The following is a 19280-nucleotide window of genomic DNA, read 5'->3' as shown; positions in this document are numbered from 1 at the left end:
TCCCAAAATCTTCTGCCACAACTTGGTTTCCATATATCTCCAGCTCAGAAAATGCAGGCATAGTCAATTCTTATAACCAGGCTTCATCACACAGTTGTGCCTTCCCCATGGTGATTTCTCCTCAGGGAGTATGCAATCCTCCATTTCAGCATTAAGATTTAATTTATCTTTTATCTTTCAAGAATTAAGACAAATGTAATGAGATTCATTTAAAAAAAAAACTCAGTCTGTCAAAAAAAATTCACCACTTTGACCTTGTCTCACAGTATTTCATTTCTGCCCAGTATAAATCTGACCATGCTACACCTAGTAGGACGCCACCTAGTTTTCTATGTCCTATTTAAGCTGCTGGAAAATGACATCAGTGCAACTGTACCCCAATGCTTAGCTGTTCAGTGACTGGTAAATGGAATATACCATTTCATTTGGTTTCATCTTGGTTCATACCAAGAACCACCAATTCCGACTTTTCAAAAAAGTCCTTTTGCATCTCTGACATATATCGATGTAGAAAGTTGTAAAAGTTTCATTTCTTAGGAAATGAAAATCTCAATCAGTATTTAAAAGTTGCCTATTTTCTTCTCAATTGCATTGCCAGCACAGCCAGCTAGGTAATCTCTTAGCTACCCATATTCTGCTGTAGAAACTCTAGGGACCATAAAATACTAATTCATAAATAAAATGTTGGTCTGAATACAATTTACAAATATCATTAAATATATATGTACTAGAGATTCAAGTTCCTAAGGATCTTAGTTTAACATGTGTTTATTTTCCTATAACAAAACTTTGTGAACTTTACAGAAAGACGCCAATTTGTCCTGTTCCCTGTCACTTCCTACTAATCTCACAATGAGCACTTGAAAAGCAGTACCACCATTATTTCCATTACTACTTCATAACTGTAATTCTACTACTGTTATGAATAGTAATGTAACATATCTGATATGCAACCTCTGTGCAAAGGTTGTTCATTGCCCAAAAGGGTCACTACTCAAAGGTCGAGAACCATTTCTCTATATATTCTCTATAGTGAGATAGTCTGTCTTTGCATTAGAGCCCTTGGGTCTTCTTTTAATAAGAACTACATGTGTGCTAACTGCTGATTGAAATGAATCAACTGTAGGACAGAGAACTTGATATTGAACTTCAGTCTTAGAGATTCAATTTCCGTGAGAATCTTGTTTTTTATGATATTCACTTACAGTGAAGGTCTTTGACGCATACACATTTTATAGTAAAATGCCAATCATTCTGCTGTCAGAAAAATTCTGTAATAGAAATCTGAAAGAGTTCTTTATAGTACAACTGTTGTTTGAAACATTGTACTTAGAGAACACATTTTTTTGAGATCATTGCTGAGAATTCAAAAACACAGCAGTATTTTGAGATTACTGCTGAGAAGTCCAATTAAAAACAGGAAATGAAACTATATTAATATGGTTAGCAGTAAAAATAGAATAATTATAGTGGATATCAGAAGTAAGAAAAAACTAGCAAGAGGTTACCAACAAAAGTGCCTATGAGTAAATAATCATCTTTCCACTTACTTCAAATTGTTTTTTACATTGCTTGAAATATGATCCTTACAGCAGCCTCCTACCCAGGCCCACTGAGGGAACAGTTACATGGATGGATAGTCACTATTAGATCAGGATCCAGACGAAAGAATGTGGTTTTTGTTTGTTTGTTTTTTGTTTGTTTGTTTTGATTTTTCGAGACAGGGTTTCTCTGTAGCTTTGGAGCCTGACATGGAACTAGCTCTTATAGACCAGGCTGGCCTCGAACTCACAAAGATCTGCCTGTCTCTGCCTCCTGAGTGTTGGGATTAAAGGCATGAGCCACCACCGCCCACCTTCAGATGAAAGAATGCTAAGTATAGACTAAGAAGCCCCCTGGCTATCTTCTCATAGTATATGGTTGTTCTGCATTCAGAATACAAATATATCACATGACTAAGGGTGGTGAATTTGTTTCAGAATACTAAATATCTGTAAATGGGGACTTATTCCTTGGAGATTTAAGGGTGTGAAAGTCTCATATTCCTTTTTGCTTTTCTTTGAAGACCACTATAACATCTATATAGGTACACATTTGAGTTTACTTAGTTCAACTCAAAACCCATCAAGGATCATGCAAAGCTCCTCAAACCTAGATGGCCGTTGGCAAGATAATCCAATTACCAAATGCCAATTGCCTTTGAATAAATGTTGGAGCATGCACTTCATAGCAGTAGAAGTGATGGGTTTATTCAGTTAACATTTTGTTCAAAAACATGACCTGGATAATACATGAGAAACAGAGTATAATGCCCAGCTTTTCAAGCCCCTCCTAGGGCTGAATTAGCATTTGAAGAGTGTGGCTAATCCACTGAAAAAATGCTTTTCCTGTGGAGAAACATTCCCAGAACCTGGAGGTGTTTTTGACACATATTCCCCTACTGAAGTGATATTTCTATAAAATGTCTGAGTCTTTGATATTTTTTAAACAAATAACAAACATCTTAAAACTAACATTGTTCTTGATGGCTGAGAAATGACAGAGTGGAATACAGTGCCATCGGAGTTTGAGAACTGACAGAATTTGAGACCGTAAACATCCTCTTTTATCACTTGACCGTAGATAGCCAAAGGAAAAAGGATATTTTAACAGTCTACATAGACAGGCTGGTGATATTTCATGCGCAACACCCTAAATAACAGAAACCAACTTCTAAGAAATAAAAAGACCAGACTTCCTGGGTATAAACTGCACACATATTCTAGGGATCAGAACAATGTTCTCAACTTTCTAAGTTAAGTCATAGTTCCTTGAAACAGACAGAAATACGTGAGAACTCTACAATGCTAACATTATGTATTGCTTCCATTCTGGCAATGCGACATGGATTCTGGCAAGCACGTCCATCTGAGGAAGTTTCCACAAAGTGAAGCCGCTGTGAGTTACTACAAAAAAAAAAACAAAAAACAAAAAACACCACCACAGGTAAAGCAAAATATTCTTTCCCGAGTTATTTGGGCAAAGTACATGTTTAGCTACATTCTACCAAAGTATTAATGGCACTGGCTGCTTTGTATCCCATGTTTTAAATTAGAATGACCTGTCCTTAGAACAGAACAATTATTCCTGACACTTTTTGAGATTCAGAAAAAAAAAAAAAAAAAAAAAAAAAAAAGGGGGGGGGAGGTTCCACGTGAATTAAAACCCAAAATGCAAATGATCAGCCTTCATGGTGATGAAAATGTTTCTTGAATGAACTGAATTTACAAAAGGCACACATTAAGTAAGATGGTTATTTTTTTATTTTTAAAAGTAAAGAGCTACAGATTTGAAGTCAAAATGACCAACATGGATCATACTAAACATAAAGTCACTTGAAGTCAAAGTTCTTAGAGTACAAACGCAATGTGAAAAATAACTGTGGCTATGTGTTATTTTAGCAATAGCTTCAGATTCAGCTAGATGAAATGAGTAGGTTAAGAATGCACAATTAGTATATTTTTATACATTTTCCTATACTTTTTGAAAACACAAAGCATTCATTATTTTAGGGATTTGCTTCATTTTGTTTTCTTTTCCTCCATCCTCATGACTAACAACCCTACTTCCCGCTCTGCAGTGCCCTGACCAGGACTGACCTGTAAATGACCCCGTTGATGCAAATTCTTTCCTTCTTGTCATCATCTCATTGGGTAAGAAGTAGGAGGGAAGAAGAGTATGGCTGCTGGTACTAATACCCTATAATTAGCCTCCACTAATTTATCTTGAGTCTTCTCTGCAGCCAAGGGGCCAAGCAAGACCTACTGCCGAGCAAGGGTTGACGCCGGGTGAAGGTACTGGTCCTCAACTGCCCAGGGTAGTGATGTAGAGCATTTACTTGTGATACCACCAGCCTTATTTTGGAATCACACTTTATTCCCATTAGCCCTGACTGCTAAGCTTAAATACACCTAGGTGTCATTTCAATATTAATTCCTAACTTAGACATTAGATTTTAGTGCTAAGATCATAAATTTTTAGCTATACTTTAAGTCTACGTTTGATACTGTCAAATTATACAAGGCACTGTATATAAACAATATATATATACAACTATAAAAGATATTTGTAAGAAACCTATTACTCCTGTCGGTAAATAGAGAGGGCGATTTCTCAGGACAATTATTGAGATTATTCCAATAATTATCTTTAAATCTTACTGCTACTTAAAACTCAAAATTTGTTTTTATAGTGTAATTATTATATTTTTACTACAGTGTATTAAAATATGCCTCTCAATGCTGATGATCCATAATTTGACAAATGATATCTCCTTAGCAAGTGACAGAGACAAGCACAAGCTCTTACAGTTTGTATCTGGTACAATAGAGTATTATCTTTCTACTGAAAGGAACCCTTATCATTTAATGTTAAATATATATAATATTGTATTTATAAGAGCATGTTAAATATAAAATAAAATAAATAATATAATATATTTTTATATATTATATTGAATTTTATTGCACTCTATATTTTTTCTCTGCTCTCCTCTCCTTCAACTGTCTACCAAGGTCCCCATGCTTCCAATTTACTCAGGAGATCTTGTCTGTTTCTACTTCCCATGTAGATTAGATCTATGTATATCTCTCATTGTTGTCTAGTTTATCTGGGATTGTGATTTGTGGGTTGGTTTTCTTTGCTTTATGTTTAAAAACCACTTATGAATGAATACATGTGATAATTGTCTTCTGGGTCTGGGTTATCTCACTCAAAATGATGTTTTTTAGCTCCATCCATTTTTCTGCAAAATTCAAGATGTTATTTTTTCTGCTGTGTAGTACTCCATTGTGTAAATGTACCACATTTTTCTTATCCATTCTTTAGTTGAGGGGCATTTAGGTTGTTTCCAGGTTCTGGCAATGGCAAACAATGCTGCTGTGAACATAGTTGAACACGTGTCCTTGTGGTACGATTGAGCATCCTTTGGATATATACTCATAAGTGGTATTGCTGAGTCTTGAGGAAGGTTGTTTCCTAATTTTCTGAGATATTACCACACTGACATCCAAATGGGCTGTACCAGCTTGCATTCCCACCCTTTACCCTACAACTTCTCCAGGATAAGTTGTCATCAATGCTTTTGATCTTGGTCATTCTGACAGGTGTAAGATGGAATCTCAGAGTTGTTTTGATTTGCATTTCTCTGATGACTAAGGATGCTGAACATTTCCTTAAGTGTCTTTTAGCCATTTTAGATTTCTCTGTTGAGAGTTCTCTGTTTAGGTCTGTACTCCATTTTTTGTATTGGATTATTTGTTCTTTTGATGATCAATTTCTTGAGTAGAATATATTTTTAATTATTTAAAAGGAGTTAAAATGATTTTAACAAAAAAATATTTAGGTAATCATTTGAAAAGGTAATCCGAAAATAAGGAATTTAATACGGAATTCCATCCACTCAGTAAGCATTTTGCTTAGGTTACACATGAGATGTTTATAACCCAGTGATCTCTTAGAGGTGGTTCTGAAGTCACTTTAGCAAGCAGCCTTTTGAATTGCCTGAGGCTTCTATCAGGAGCAGCAAATGGTCTTTCTTTTCCACTCTGCAGGGTGACTCTTATAAAGATGTTTTCCATAACTCAAGTTTCCACAAGTATAGCAAAAATAATAGATTCAGTAAAATACAGTATTCCTTTCACAAATACAATATAGAGTAACATACTAGAAGTCTGAAATGTTATTATCTAAGAACTATGAAAATTAAATGAGTAGATGGGCATTGTGATTCTTTTAGAAAAAGACATTAAAATTGCCATGTGTGTGTGTGTGTGTGTGTGTGTGTGTGTGTGTGTGTGTGTAGATAGATAGATAGATAGATTCTTATTAAAGTAGTAAAATTAATCATATCACTTACATTACTGGAAAAGCACATTTAGACTATGACAAATGCCCCCCCCCAGTTACATCCCATGTCTGATATATTAATTAACAGTCAAAAATGTTGGAAATGACCCAGCTTGACGTCCTGTTTCTACAGGTAACAAATGTAAGGCCTAGAAAGAGGACACTGAAAGCCCATGGTTACTCAGGCAGGATAGAGCCTAGGTTCCAACTCTGCCTGCTCATACTGAACTCTTTTGGCTCAGAGTCATGCCTCACTCTTTAACAAAGAACACTGAGGTCTTTATTTTTAATTCTCAACTTTGTAACATTATTCTCCTTGTCACCTCAATCAAAATGTCTATGGATGTTCTCCAAATTAACCCTATGTTTGAGATGCTTCTTTCCCTATCAAATTCTTCTGAGCAAGTCTTGCCTCAGAGACTCTGATAAGTATCTGAAATGGAGATTACTGCTGATAACAGTCCACCTCTGTGGTATTTCCTCCCATTCCATTTCTCACGGTTTGTGCCGATAGGCACATCCCTAAGACCCATGCGGCTCCTCATCACGGTCTAGCTCTTCTTCTGTAATTTCAGTGTTGGGCAAAGCACTTCCCAGCAGATTACACTTTAATGATAGCTTCACTAATAGTCAAAAATTAAACAAATTTTACTTCAAGTTGCTGTTTCTTTACTTTTGAGAAAATACACTGGCTAAAATACCTATGAAATCAGAGGTTTTTTTCTCCCTTAAGGAAAACATTACATGCAATCACTTCTAACTTGATAGCAATAGAGTCTTAATTTAATTTTTTAAATTTAATTTTAGGTGCAATAATGAGGAATTTTATCGTAGTTATGAATATTCTGGCATTAACTCTGCCCTTTTTGGTAAGTTAATTTCATTTAAATTCTTTTAGTAAGATGTTAAGTAAATTTTATTTGAGAGTTTCAGTTCTGTGAATATCAAAATGTAGGCACTCCAAGGATCTTAACAACTGGTTCATAGCTTTTCTATGTTTACTTGTATAATAAAAATAAATACTCTTTTAGGTAATTAGATACCATAGCACATACTTCATTGTTCATAGAATGTCTATTCCGATACTGTAAAAATGTATTTCTAAGTTAGAAAGTACTGTAAATATAATTTATAAGCAGTAAGTATAGGAATCCTAGTCCAGGGTAAGAGATCCTAGTTATGAAATTTCTATCTTTCTCATCCTTCAGCCTCCTTATGGACTAAATGTTTAAAGATTTTAAAATATTTAACTTATTTAGCTTTAATGATTTCTCTTTCTGTAATTCCTCAGGCTGCCGAGGTGCAAAGCCCAGATCCAACAGTAAGTTGATATTATCGATTAGAGACATGAATTCCAAACACAATATTCTGATAAGTTCAATCATAATAAAATGCCTCTAAACCACGTACTTAAATGTTTCAACAAGTTTAAAGAACCTTCATATTTTTTAGTAATCAAATTACTATCTTTTGTGACACTTTACTATGTGGGCTAGCCAAGTCCTTCCCAGGTACCCATGTCATGTCCATAATTAGCTCTAAGGCTGGTAGAAGCAGATGTAAGAGAATCATGTAAGAGTGCCTGTTTCTTTGAAATTGTTAACTAATTGTTATTGGAGTTTGGGCTACTTTTGGGCTTTGTTTTCACACTCATTCTGCAATTCCAAAAGCTCGTCTGCCAGCAGCCAAAAGAGGGTGAGAAGGAGGCAATAGTATGTGCCCTCTTGATAAGATTACAAAGGTTTTAGATGACAGAGCAGCTGATTAAATTATTAAATGAAAACAGGTATCTCCTAAACAATAATTTTGAGTAAATTCTTTGATAAAAATTACCTTTAAAAATTTACTATGCATTTTACATTTAGTTACTTTCATTTACTTGTTGAAATTATGTTTGGGTTTTCTCTTTTGAGTAATAGGAAGCCATTTTAAGTCATAAAATGAGTCCCTTCCTGCTCAGCAATTCATGAATTATTGAGCCTACTTTATAACCGACTCTCCTTCCTGTTTTCTTTATTAAGGATTTTTAACTAGTAAATATTAATTATACATGATGTGATTTATCATGACATTGACATATATATGCAAAATGTATTTTGTTCACACTTGCTCTCATTTTTGCTCCCGCCACTACTACTGAGTTCCTTCCTCTTCTCAACAAGTCCCTCTTCTAATTTCCTTTTTTGTTTCAATTTTTTATTCTTAATATTTTACACATGTAAACAACACATAATTGAGATTATTCACAGAGATATGTATAAAGAGTCATTTACATGAGTGTGGGTGGCTTACCAGTGCCTATACCCTGAATACAAAGCCTCTTCTAAGGAGGTTCCAGTGCATAATGATTCACACTCTGAAAACACTACTTTCTCTACCAGCAACCATTAACTCTCAACAGCTGCTCAGGGAGAGAGGGACCGTGTGAGCCCCCTCGATGCCCCATGATGGAATTTGGACAGGCTGCATCTTGTGTAGTTAATCACAGCCACTGCGACTTCCAGAGTATAAAAGCCACATTCTTTCCGGAAGATAGATTCATGAAGGCTTCAAGTCACAAGAACAAAGTGAAATAATTAAAAAAAAAAAGTTTATAGAGTTTATGTTTCAGTTTATGAGCTTTCCAAAGCATCTAAAAATTGCAATGTGATACTTTCTTTTATGTGTCAATTAAATGCTTCTATTAATGTAAAATGAGTATAATATTCATTTTGCTCTTAATACAAAAGTGAAAATATAAAACAAACAAACAAAAGAGAATCTCTGTTTAGATTTTTCTCCCTTATTATTTCTCATTATTTTTAATCTAATCTCTCAGGTTGCAGAGGTACAAAATCAAGAACAAGTGGCCGTAAGTCTATTTTCAATTCCTTATATAACCTAAGAATAATTTATATGATAGTCTGCAAAGAGGAAGACCTTCTGATTAAAACTAAAATGTTTGATCTCTACAGGACAAATTAGTTATCTTTTGATAAGTGAAAACACCACTTAGACAAAGATACCACGAACCAACCTGGGTGTTTGTCGGAAAGTCAGTTTCTTGGAGTAGCCCACATTGTGAGGGCCCAATCAAATGCTTCCTTAGCTCATGAAGCTACTCTCAATGTGGAATATTTAAAGGGAAAGGAACAAAAGTAGAGCTTTTATCTCTCCTGCCCACTTCATAAAGTTCAGCTGGAGAAAACGTCTTACCTGACTCATCTATAAGTCCATCTCATTTCCTCATATTAATGTCTCCTTTTGTTTCAAAATGTGTTTGACAGAATATATTAGCTGTTTCTTTTTACAGGAAAACTTACTATGCCATATGACTTTTTTGGTTCATTACATGGTGACAGAAATAATTAAAAACAAAAAAGTCCTTAGTGGAGAAAATTAAACAAAAATGTTTAAATCCAAAGTTTAAATTAAAAATTCTTCCCACACTTTACAATTCTGTTATAAAACATGCCATTTCTCGGACTGATAACATTTGTGAACAATTAATATTTGTGAGATGAAAATATACCCACATGTGTTTGTAAACATTGCGTGTGTTTGCATATAATGGGTATCTCTATGAGACTTTTGAGGTACTGGGACTAAATATGTAAAGTCTAATTAGTACTTTCCATATACACCATACTTTCACAGGAGAAACATATTTTGCATTACTAATTACCTAATTTGTTCAAAACAAATATTATGTTGTCACAAGTAATGTTCCACAATATCAAAATCATACCTGGAATGGAAAATGTATATATTCAAAACTAATAAAAATAATGATTTAGAATTACATACTTTCGGTACTCTATTTGCTCAACATAAAATCTGCATTATTTCAAAAGCTGCTGAAGTTTCCTTTGCATTTTGATCTATAATTAGAACCTTTCTGCACCTTTTTCCTTCCTTTAGTGCCACGAAAAGGATGAAGTCTTGGATGACCAGCAAAGAGTCCTGCGTATACCAGTCCGCTATATGCTGAGCAGCAATCTTCGTTATGAACCTAATTACTACCACTATAGGTCATCTGTAGCTATTGACCCATATATGTACTACTCCTTGATTACAAGATTGCTTCTGCTTAGGTCACCAGCCCAAATCTTCCAATGGCAAACAATGCCAAATCTCCCCCAGTCTACTGAGGTACCACATCCTATTCCAAGCCCATCCTTTCTTGCCATTCCTACAAATGAAAATGAAGATAACACTGTCATTCCAAACATTGAAACCAATACTCCTGTTGAGTCTACACCAGTTCCTATCATTGATCCAGTGGCAATTACTGTGGCCAATCCAGAAGCTTCCACAGTGCCAGTTAATAATCCTGAGACTGCCACAGTCCCAATAGTTTCAACTGTAGCATAGAAACTTCAAGAAACCATCAAAGAAGACAATAAAGGTATGTGAGCAAATTAAAATGAACAATCCAGACAACAAGCAGTGACTTATTCACACAACCACAAATTCTAAACTAGTACAAGAAGATAAATTATGTTAAGGGAGCAAGCAGAAGAGCTAACTAGGATTGTAATTTGGTATAGTATACACGGGATGGGGAATGTGTATATTGAAACCTGCATTGATCGTATAGCATCGACAAATTGGTCTTTGTTTCAATAAGAAATGAAAACAGTATGTTTTTGAAAAATAAAGAAAACTTGTATTTGTACTTTTATCAACCATTTTCCTGAAGGTTACAATTCTCCTTTAATCTGTTAATTTTAATTCATCCTTACTTACATAGTGAAGTAAATACTTTGTACAGTCTCACGTTTTGATTCTAAAGCTGCCTAAGTGAAACTTCTACTATAGTGTTGTATACTAGAGCCACATGCAGTGTTGGGCCTATAATCACAGATGGCTAGGGAAACGGAGGCTGAACAATCACAAGTTCAAGAACAGCTTAGTCTAGATAGAGACTAGGCCAGTCCCAGAAGCAGGCAAGATCTTGTCTCAAACTTTAAAAATGAAAAAAAAGGCCTGAGAATATAATTCAGTGTAAAGTTGTTGCCTAACATGTGTGAGGCCCTAGGTTCAATTCCCTGTATATAGAGAAAAATATGAGAAAAGAAAAGAGAGACAGACAGAAAGACATAGCAAGAGAAAAAAGAAATGAGCCTGTAATAGCAATATTTGCACTCTAACTTTCATATTAATAGAGCAAAAGAAATTATCTATTTTTCATGAAGTCCTTTACTTCAGACATAACTCCTGGAAAGAGCTGAATGTCCTTACTCTCTTTTCAGATAAATCATGAAAGAGGTAAAATGCTTAGCTTTTCAATACATGAATATTAAATGTAATTTAATTAATTATCTATTAAATCTCAGAATATTAAACATAAGGCAAAATACCATTAATTATTTGAGTAAATAGATAGTTAAAGTTTAAAATAATTGAGAAATTCTAGGACATTAAATAATGATAAAATTAATGGTATTTTTAAAAAAACTCACAGAGGGTGAAATTATTTGGAGAGAAAAGTATGAATGCTGAGATTTGTTATAACAGCTGCTTATTATCTGTCAAACTGGATGCATGTTATCTGGTCTAAGACGCCACGTGAGGGTCTGTGATCTGAGGAGGGCTACAGACCAGAAGGGGAATCAACTTCTCATCAATAACCTCATGCTGGTTATCATTCTCTCTGGATTTTCTTTTTGTCATAACTTTGAGCTCACAACTCAAGTAGAAATGTGGGTAAAATGTACAAAGTGAGAGCCTGTTCAGTTTCAACTGTTTCCATAGCGACTAATTTAAGAGAAATAGAAACCACCTGTGACTACACTAGACTGCCATAGCTATAAATTGTGGTTTTGCGATGTAATTTAATATATACTGAGAAAGGGAAAAAGAACTGGGTAAATATTCAACATAGAGCATTTTAGAGATGAAAATATAAAATAGGATGAAAATAAATATTTAATATGGAGTTATATATTTTATTGATCCAAAATCATTGCATGATTTTGCCTGTAATAAAGTAACCCTTGTTCTATAGTATGTGTGTCCATAACTCATGATTCTGGAATCCTGAATTAAAATCACTAAGCATCATTTATATAAAAAAAAAACTTTAGTAAAGGATAGTGTCTTTTTGTAAAACTTAAATAAAGTGTACAGTGCAGCATGGTCAATTTTTTGAATCTGAATTCAAACACTTAAGTTGATAAAGTTCTTGGATATAGTCACAAAAGAACTCTTTGAATCTAGAGAAAACCTTAAATGTGAAAACTGTCAACATGCTATGCACAGAATTCCAAACTATCTTTATTTTTTTTACAGGTCTTACAGAAACCAAATTCCAACATTGTACTCTTCTTCAGGCACTTGTGTGCCACATTCAAGAGAAGATGCGATTTTCACAGACCCAAATCTTTTCTTCTTCCCTTCCATTTTACATTGGTGCCACAGTTAATTTGTTTGTAATTCATGCAGAATAAAGTCAGTGAAAAGCAGATAATACCTTTTGAACATTTCGTGTGGAGGGGTGTGTGTGTGTAACATGTGATGCATGCTATAGCACAGATGTGGAGGTCAGAGAACAACTTGCAAGCAACCATTCTTTTCTTCCACAACATAAGGCCCAAGGATTGAACATGGATGTCAGGCTAAGCAGAATGTGCCTTTACTCACTGAGCAATCTCACCAGTCAATAACTGAGTGTCATATGTGAGATCTATGGCGATGCTCCAGGAAACAATATAGGTTTCATATTTAGTGTAATTTGGGGTATACAGTTCACCTGTGGGCAGAGATCGCAGTCCATGACTTGACACTAAGAACTGTTACACTCAGATGACACTGGACTATTTGAAGTATGGTGCTGAAACCAGAGAAGACCTAAGTCATACTGTTGCAATCCAGAGGAATACACAAAGTGACTCTTGTGGCCATTAAATATACACATTTAGATAAAAGTCCAGAGCATGCCCCAGAGCACAAGTATACTGCAGGCAAGCACAGGTACAAATGATAGGGGAGTTCAGCCAATCACATTCTGTTTTGGGGGCGTGCCGCCCTTAGGCTAAAGCTTGCCTATAAACCTAGTAAGCGCGCTCCCGTTAGCTCTCTTTCGCCTGGCTTCTGTGCCTGGACAGATCATTTGGATTCTGGTGTAAGCTGTTCTAAGTCTTACTTCTGTTTATTAAAGCTGTATATTTTATATTAAGATAGTCTGGGGACTTTTCATTACCAATCGCCCTGCAGCATCATACAAACACAGCTAATCACATGATTCCAGGACTTGATGGAGACTCTACAAATGCAAAAGCAGTCTCACACACAATGCATCTAAAAAGTTTGTGAGCAAATACATACATACATACATACACACGCGCGAGCAAGCATGCACACACACACTACACTAGATTGCTTTAGGGTTTCAGAATTTCAGATTCTTCTGTCTAAAATCGTTTGGTGAATAATCAAAGTTTTAACATATAACATAGGTTTTATTTATATATAACCTATATAACATATAACATAGGTTTTCCCTTAAAGAAATAGTACTAATCAATGTCTAGTCAGCAACGAACTTGCTGTGTGATCATGTGGACTTGAGTTCAGTTTCCAAAACCTATAAAAGCCAGGCAAGATAGTAGTAACTTTTAATCTAAGTACTAGAATGACAGAAATGGAAAGATCCCTGGAGCCCACCAGTCAGACCCTAGCCTAATTAGTGATTTTCAGACCAAAGGAAACTGTCTCAAAAGCATCAGATGGAATTTCTAAACGTGATTCCTGAGATTATCCTCAGTCTTCTGCACACATATTCACACGAACTAAGCACATACACAATTTTTAAATTATAAGGAAAGTTAGTCGGTCACTTATATCATTGACTTATATTTATGACTCCATATAGGAACACATGAATTGTCTAGCGGAGTTCTTACTGGTTACCATCCTACTCTAAACCTACAATGTTTTCACAATGTGGTGTGATCCGTGGTGATTTATGAAGGGACCAGTATTTGGCACAAGATACCCCAGGGCCAACTTCTCAGCACAAAAAAAGATTTGCCACACAGGGACACAGAGCAGCGAATAAAAAACAGAACAGGAGATAGAGGATAAGGGAGAAGGTGAAGGGAACAAGAGAAAGGGAGAAGGGACATTTGTACCAGAGGAACAAAGAACTGCCTCCAAATAAACAGGAGACAGACTAGGCCCATAGACAAATGGAAGTATAGAAAGGTAAAGGGGGAAACCCTGTGTTAAGATGAATCCACAGCCTCTCCTTTTCTGTGGAAACAAAAGCAAAACCTCTTCTCCAAAGTAATATATCTTTTGACTTAAATTTTGAAGTCAAGGCATTTTCAAAATATATGTGTTGAATTAATCCAGTAGCATTTATAATTAAATACCTTTTAGCAACATTGCTTCTCCCTCAGCCATCAAACACAATGACATACAGTATTCAGATTCTCTGTGTATTTTCCATCTTTACCTGGCTTTATTTTAAACTCTATTTATTTTATTTTTATTTATTTATGTATTTGAGACAGGGTTTTACTGTGTATCTTTGGCTGTCCTGGAACTCAATCTGTAGATGAGGCTGTCCTTGAACTCACAAAGATCTGTCTGCCTCTACCTCTGTGCTGCGATTAAAGGTGTGTCGTACCACAATCCAACTAACTCTCTTTCATTCTTCCTTCCTTCCTTCTTTCCTTCTTTTCTTTTATTCTTTCTTTCTTTTAAGGACTTTATCCATTTTTTCTTTTCTCTCCCAAGCATATGTATATTTTTAAACACACTGTAAACCATTTAGATTTTTTTTCCTCATCTGAATCTACCTTTACTGTCTATCTCTCTTTTTCTGACCACATGAGTCCTTAATTTACTAAGCTATATGGCTACGATTAAAGCCATGACTTTGACAACTTGATCCACCCCATTCCTTAGCTTTCTGAGACTCTAGCTTCATGGTGCAGGAGTCATGTTTATTGCCACAATTCTATGGAGTTTTGAGGTCCCTGCCACCACCAAGAAGCATGCTGTTAGCTATTCATAAACATCATTTAAGTGCTTTGTGGTGGAGTTTCTTAAAAAGGTTACAAAGTTTTTGCAGTTAAAGCTGAATCAGGAAGCCTCTCTTAAATGAGATATGCTTGCCTCTATCAAACAGAACCCACCTGAGAAAATGCTGCTACTAAGAAACCATGCTTAACTCTGTTCTTTTGTGTCTAGAATTTCCCAAGCTCTCTCAGGTCTTATGTGGATGTAGTTTTCCATGTTAGTACCATTTGTTGACAGAAGTTTCTGTCCAGCCTGGTCCTGCAGTCGTTCAGTCTCAAAGAAACACAGAGGCCTACATTAATTATAAACTGGTTGGCCTATTAGCTCAGGCTTATTATTGACTAATTCTTACATCTTAAATTAGTCCATAATTCTCATCTGTGTTAGCCACGTGGCTTGGTACCATTTATCAGTGAGGCATTCTCATCTTGCTTCCTTTTGGTCTGGATGATGACTGTAGACTGAGCCTTTCCTCTTCCCATAATTCTCCTGTTCTGGTTGCCCCACCTATAATTCCTGCCTGGCTACTCACCAATCAGCATTTTATTAAACAAATACAAGTGATTTATCTTTACAGGGTACAAGACCATTGTCCCCCAGCACAGTAAAATTTAACTTCATTAATTAAAAAAATTACAAACTATGTACAAGGTATCATAAATATTACTGTCAATATATAAATAATTTAATTTTAAAAAACAGCCAATAATTATGTGATATATACTATATATGCCAATCAATATTCTATTTATTTATGTTTTATTTATGGACTGTGAGGGAGACCCATGTACAGCAGGGGGCATCTAAGATTAGGCACAAACCACACCCAAACACTGTTTACACAGAGAGATCCTTTACTAAACAGGGAAGAAAAGTTCAATTGGCTGCTTTCTGACTCAGGAATAAAACCACAGCAAATTATTTTTAGATATAATTTTTAAAAAGAGATGAACAGAAGTCTTTGTGTTAGAATTGGCTAGGATGAGGTGGTAAAGGAGGTAGGGGACTGGGGAAAAGGGAAAGGGAATGAGGGAAAAGAGGAAGGAATATTTATCCTGACTCTGGATAGAAATGAGACAGATGTGGCCCATAGGCAAACAGCAGTTTATAAAGGTAAAGGGGAAAACCCCATGCTAAAATGAGGTGTTTAGTTTTAATTAAGCATGTTAATTAGGTGAGCCAAAGGGGACTTCTGATTGCTGGATTTCAATCCAGAAGTAGCTGGACCTTGATGATCAGCCCTGGTAGGAGGAAGTAGCCAAATAAGGGCATAGATCTTTGTGGCTAGCTTTTGGAATTATAATCTAAAGGTTTTTAGAAAGGCAGAAAAAATGGGAGAGAAGGGCAAGGCCTGCCAGAGCCACATGCTCGAATGGGCTATGACCCTTCACACTGCATATTATTTTGTTGTTAGGAAATAATGGAAATAAAATAAAATTCCACAAAGTGTATTGATAACCGAGTCCATATAGTATTGCTCGAAAGTTCATATTCCTTAACAGACACATAATCCAATGTAACAGAACAAGCAGAAAGCCAAAATGATTCTAAACATGTCACATATCTACTCAGTTTTCAAAAGGGCACCAAGCACACACCATAAGGAAAGAACTCTCTCTTCACATATCTTCCTGGGATAACTGGATGTGTGTGCAAAGGAATAAAAGTGAGCTTTGCTTACATGTCAGTTACCAAAGTCAGCCCAGAACATATAAAGGCTAAGTTCACAAAATTTCTGAAACAATGTCCAGAGGGAAAACTCTTGTTTTTTGTTTGTTTGTTTGTTTTTTGGTTTTGTTGTTGTTGTTGTTGGCGGGGGGTGGCATTTCTCCAAAGATCTGACTACCACAGGATGAAACTGAAACTTTAAAACTACAATAGTTTTAAGTAGTTGTAAGAGCTTACTTTGTAAGAGATAGACAATTCATGTATTCCTGATTTGACATCACAAATATGAACCAATCACGGAAGTCAATTAAAAATGAAAAACGACTACAGATTTGGAGGAAATAACTGCAAACCATCAATCAGATAAAAGGTTGATATTCAAGATACAAAAATGACCCAGAAAACTTGGTATCAGAAAAAAAAATGACTAATTACCCAGTTAGAAATGGGAAAATTGTGTAAATAGATGTTACCCCAATGACATAAAAGTAACTGATATCCCTAATCATCATGGAAATAAAACTTAAGCCCCAAAAAGAAAGAACTTCCACATGGGGGTGGCTGTCATAAGACCTACCAAAGCCCATCTTGGTGAATCTATTTTTATTGGGATTAGTTATAGGAATATGGGTGAGGTGTTATTTACAGGAGCAGATACAACAAAGACAGTTGTATCACTGAGGCCTACCCCAGCATGGGTGACAGCTCACAAAAGCTAGGAACCTGTATCACACTGTACAACCTTCAGGCAGTTTAACAAGTTGGGGGAGTAGGAACGGTGATTCTGGTCATTTCAGAGACTTCCTGGAGCTGTTTTGAGTTGTTTGCTTTCTGTCTTAGGGATCTTCATTACAGGAGAATGCTTCAATCTCTCCTATGCAACACTCCATAAGGATTTCTTTAGCATATGTGTGTATGGAGAGTATGAGTGTGTGTGTGTGTGTGTGTGTGTGTGTGTGTGAGAGAGAGAGAGAGAGAGAGAGAGAGAGAGAGAGAGAGAGAGAGAGAATATACAAATTTGTTTGGTGTGTTTGCATGCCAGTAGAGGTCAGAACTTGATATTTGGTGTTATTTTTGATTGATATACACTTTATACATTGAGGCAAATGGTCAATTCAGCTAGACTAGTTACACTTTATGCATTGAAGCTAATAGCCAGTTCAACTTGTCTAGGTACCAAGCTCAACAGAGAAATCTCCAACTCCAGAAGACTGGGATTACAATGGACCACCACATTCATCCAGCTCAGATATCTTTCCTGTATCTCAAGCCTCAAGCCATCACCCCACCTTCTGATACCACTACTGCCAGGAAAAGCATCACCCATGACTTTTGAAGACAGCACAACTAGTAACTGACATGCCTGCCATCCAGTAGTTGAAATCCCTTCCCTATAGTTAGTCATGACTGATAGAAATGATGCAACTGATGTGTGATGTCCCTCTGTATGCTATGAATAAGTTAAATTACCATTAGTCAATAAATAAGCTACTTTGGCCTATGGAGGGCAGAATATAGCTAGGTGGGAATCCAAACAAAGATACAGGAAGAAAGAAGGTGGAGTCAGGAGAGATACCAGCAGCTACCAAAAGAGTAAGATACCAGAGCATTACCAGTAAGTCTCAGGGCATGAGGTGATACACAGATTATTAGAAATGGGTTAATTTATACGGAAGAGCTAACTAGTAAGAAGCCTGAGCCATAGGCCAAACAATTATAATTAATAGTAAGCTGCCAATGATCATTTCATAAGTGGTGAATTTCAGGGAGAGAGCTGAACTGGCAACCACATAGATGTTCCTAAAACCATGACAACTACTCAAGGAGTGACTACTTCTATACTTAGTACTGGGACAAATAACATCTTCTGCCCACAATGTCACCACTGCCACTCGTACTTCTGTTGATGCCTGAACATTATATTACTGACATCAAAGAGCATATCTATATAATCCTGAGATTATTATTCAGCCTCTGAATATGATGCAAACCTTGTAGAAAATTTCATCACATTTCTAGAATTATAGACTTTGTTATTTCTTTCTCTCAAGTGCCACTATTGCTAAACAGAATGCTCCAGAATGAACAACTGATAGTAGCATTCAGAAATTACACATTGTACTTGATGTTGTACCTAATAGTGTGAATTTGCATTATAAACTCAAACCCCAATAGTAGATAAGGTTTCTCTTCTCTTAGAGACTTGTATTGCAATGCAGGTCCAAAAGATTATAAAAGTCTGATAAGTACAGGCATAGATGTGATCCTTGTGATAATTGCTATATTATTTGTGAGACAAAAGAGAGAAAACATGATATTTATGACCTAAGAGAGTTCACAAAGAAGTGGAAAATATGATATATGCTTCCTAGAACTGATGAAGCAACACAGAAAGCGGTCTTACAGACTGAGAAGCCAGGGCAATATTTAGCAAGAAAAGAGTTTGAAAAGAGTTGTGAAAAGGGCAATATTTGAAAAACAAATGGAATTTTCACTTTCTACACTTCGTGGTTTGAACCACACAATTAGTTACCTAATTTGCATTCCACTTTAATAACTAAATAATATTTTTCCCTGGTCAGCCCTGAGAAAGTCCTAAGTGCAAGTGCTCCCTCTTTAGGCAATTTTGAGCATAAAAATGACTGCCTAGCTCTGAGGTTTGGATTGTTGTGAAGGTTTCAGACTGCCATGGTTGGCAGTTCATCCCATACTTATGA

At 35.8% G+C, this 19280-nt stretch overlaps 1 protein-coding gene across 1 annotated transcript; it reads left to right on the top strand.

The window, feature by feature from the left end:
- Positions 1-6697: 6697 nt before the first annotated feature.
- Csn3 (casein kappa) lies at positions 6698-12313 on the top strand. The gene is made up of 5 exons (XM_085691467.2): positions 6698-6755; positions 7178-7207; positions 8705-8737; positions 9787-10273; positions 12160-12313. The coding sequence occupies exons 1-4, from the start codon at positions 6702-6704 to the stop codon at positions 10237-10239; spliced, it is 570 nt and encodes a 189-aa protein (XP_085547593.2). The 5' UTR covers positions 6698-6701; the 3' UTR covers positions 10240-10273; positions 12160-12313.
- The last annotated feature ends 6967 nt before the right edge of the window (positions 12314-19280 follow it).

The sequence above is a fragment of the Myodes glareolus genome, chromosome 8 (assembly GCF_982192425.1).
Source record: "Myodes glareolus chromosome 8, mMyoGla1.1, whole genome shotgun sequence".
Taxonomy (NCBI): Eukaryota; Metazoa; Chordata; class Mammalia; order Rodentia; family Cricetidae; genus Myodes; species Myodes glareolus.
This window is presented reverse-complemented; position numbering and strand designations above follow the sequence as displayed.

Coding starts and splice junctions, on each gene's coding strand:
- Csn3 (XM_085691467.2), top strand. CDS start 6,702: ATGAGGAATTTTATCGTAGTTATGAATATTCTGGCATTAACTCTGCCC. Junction 6,756..7,177: donor CATTAACTCTGCCCTTTTTG/GTAAGTTAATTT, acceptor GTAATTCCTCAG/GCTGCCGAGGTGCAAAGCCC. Junction 7,208..8,704: donor TGCAAAGCCCAGATCCAACA/GTAAGTTGATAT, acceptor CTAATCTCTCAG/GTTGCAGAGGTACAAAATCA.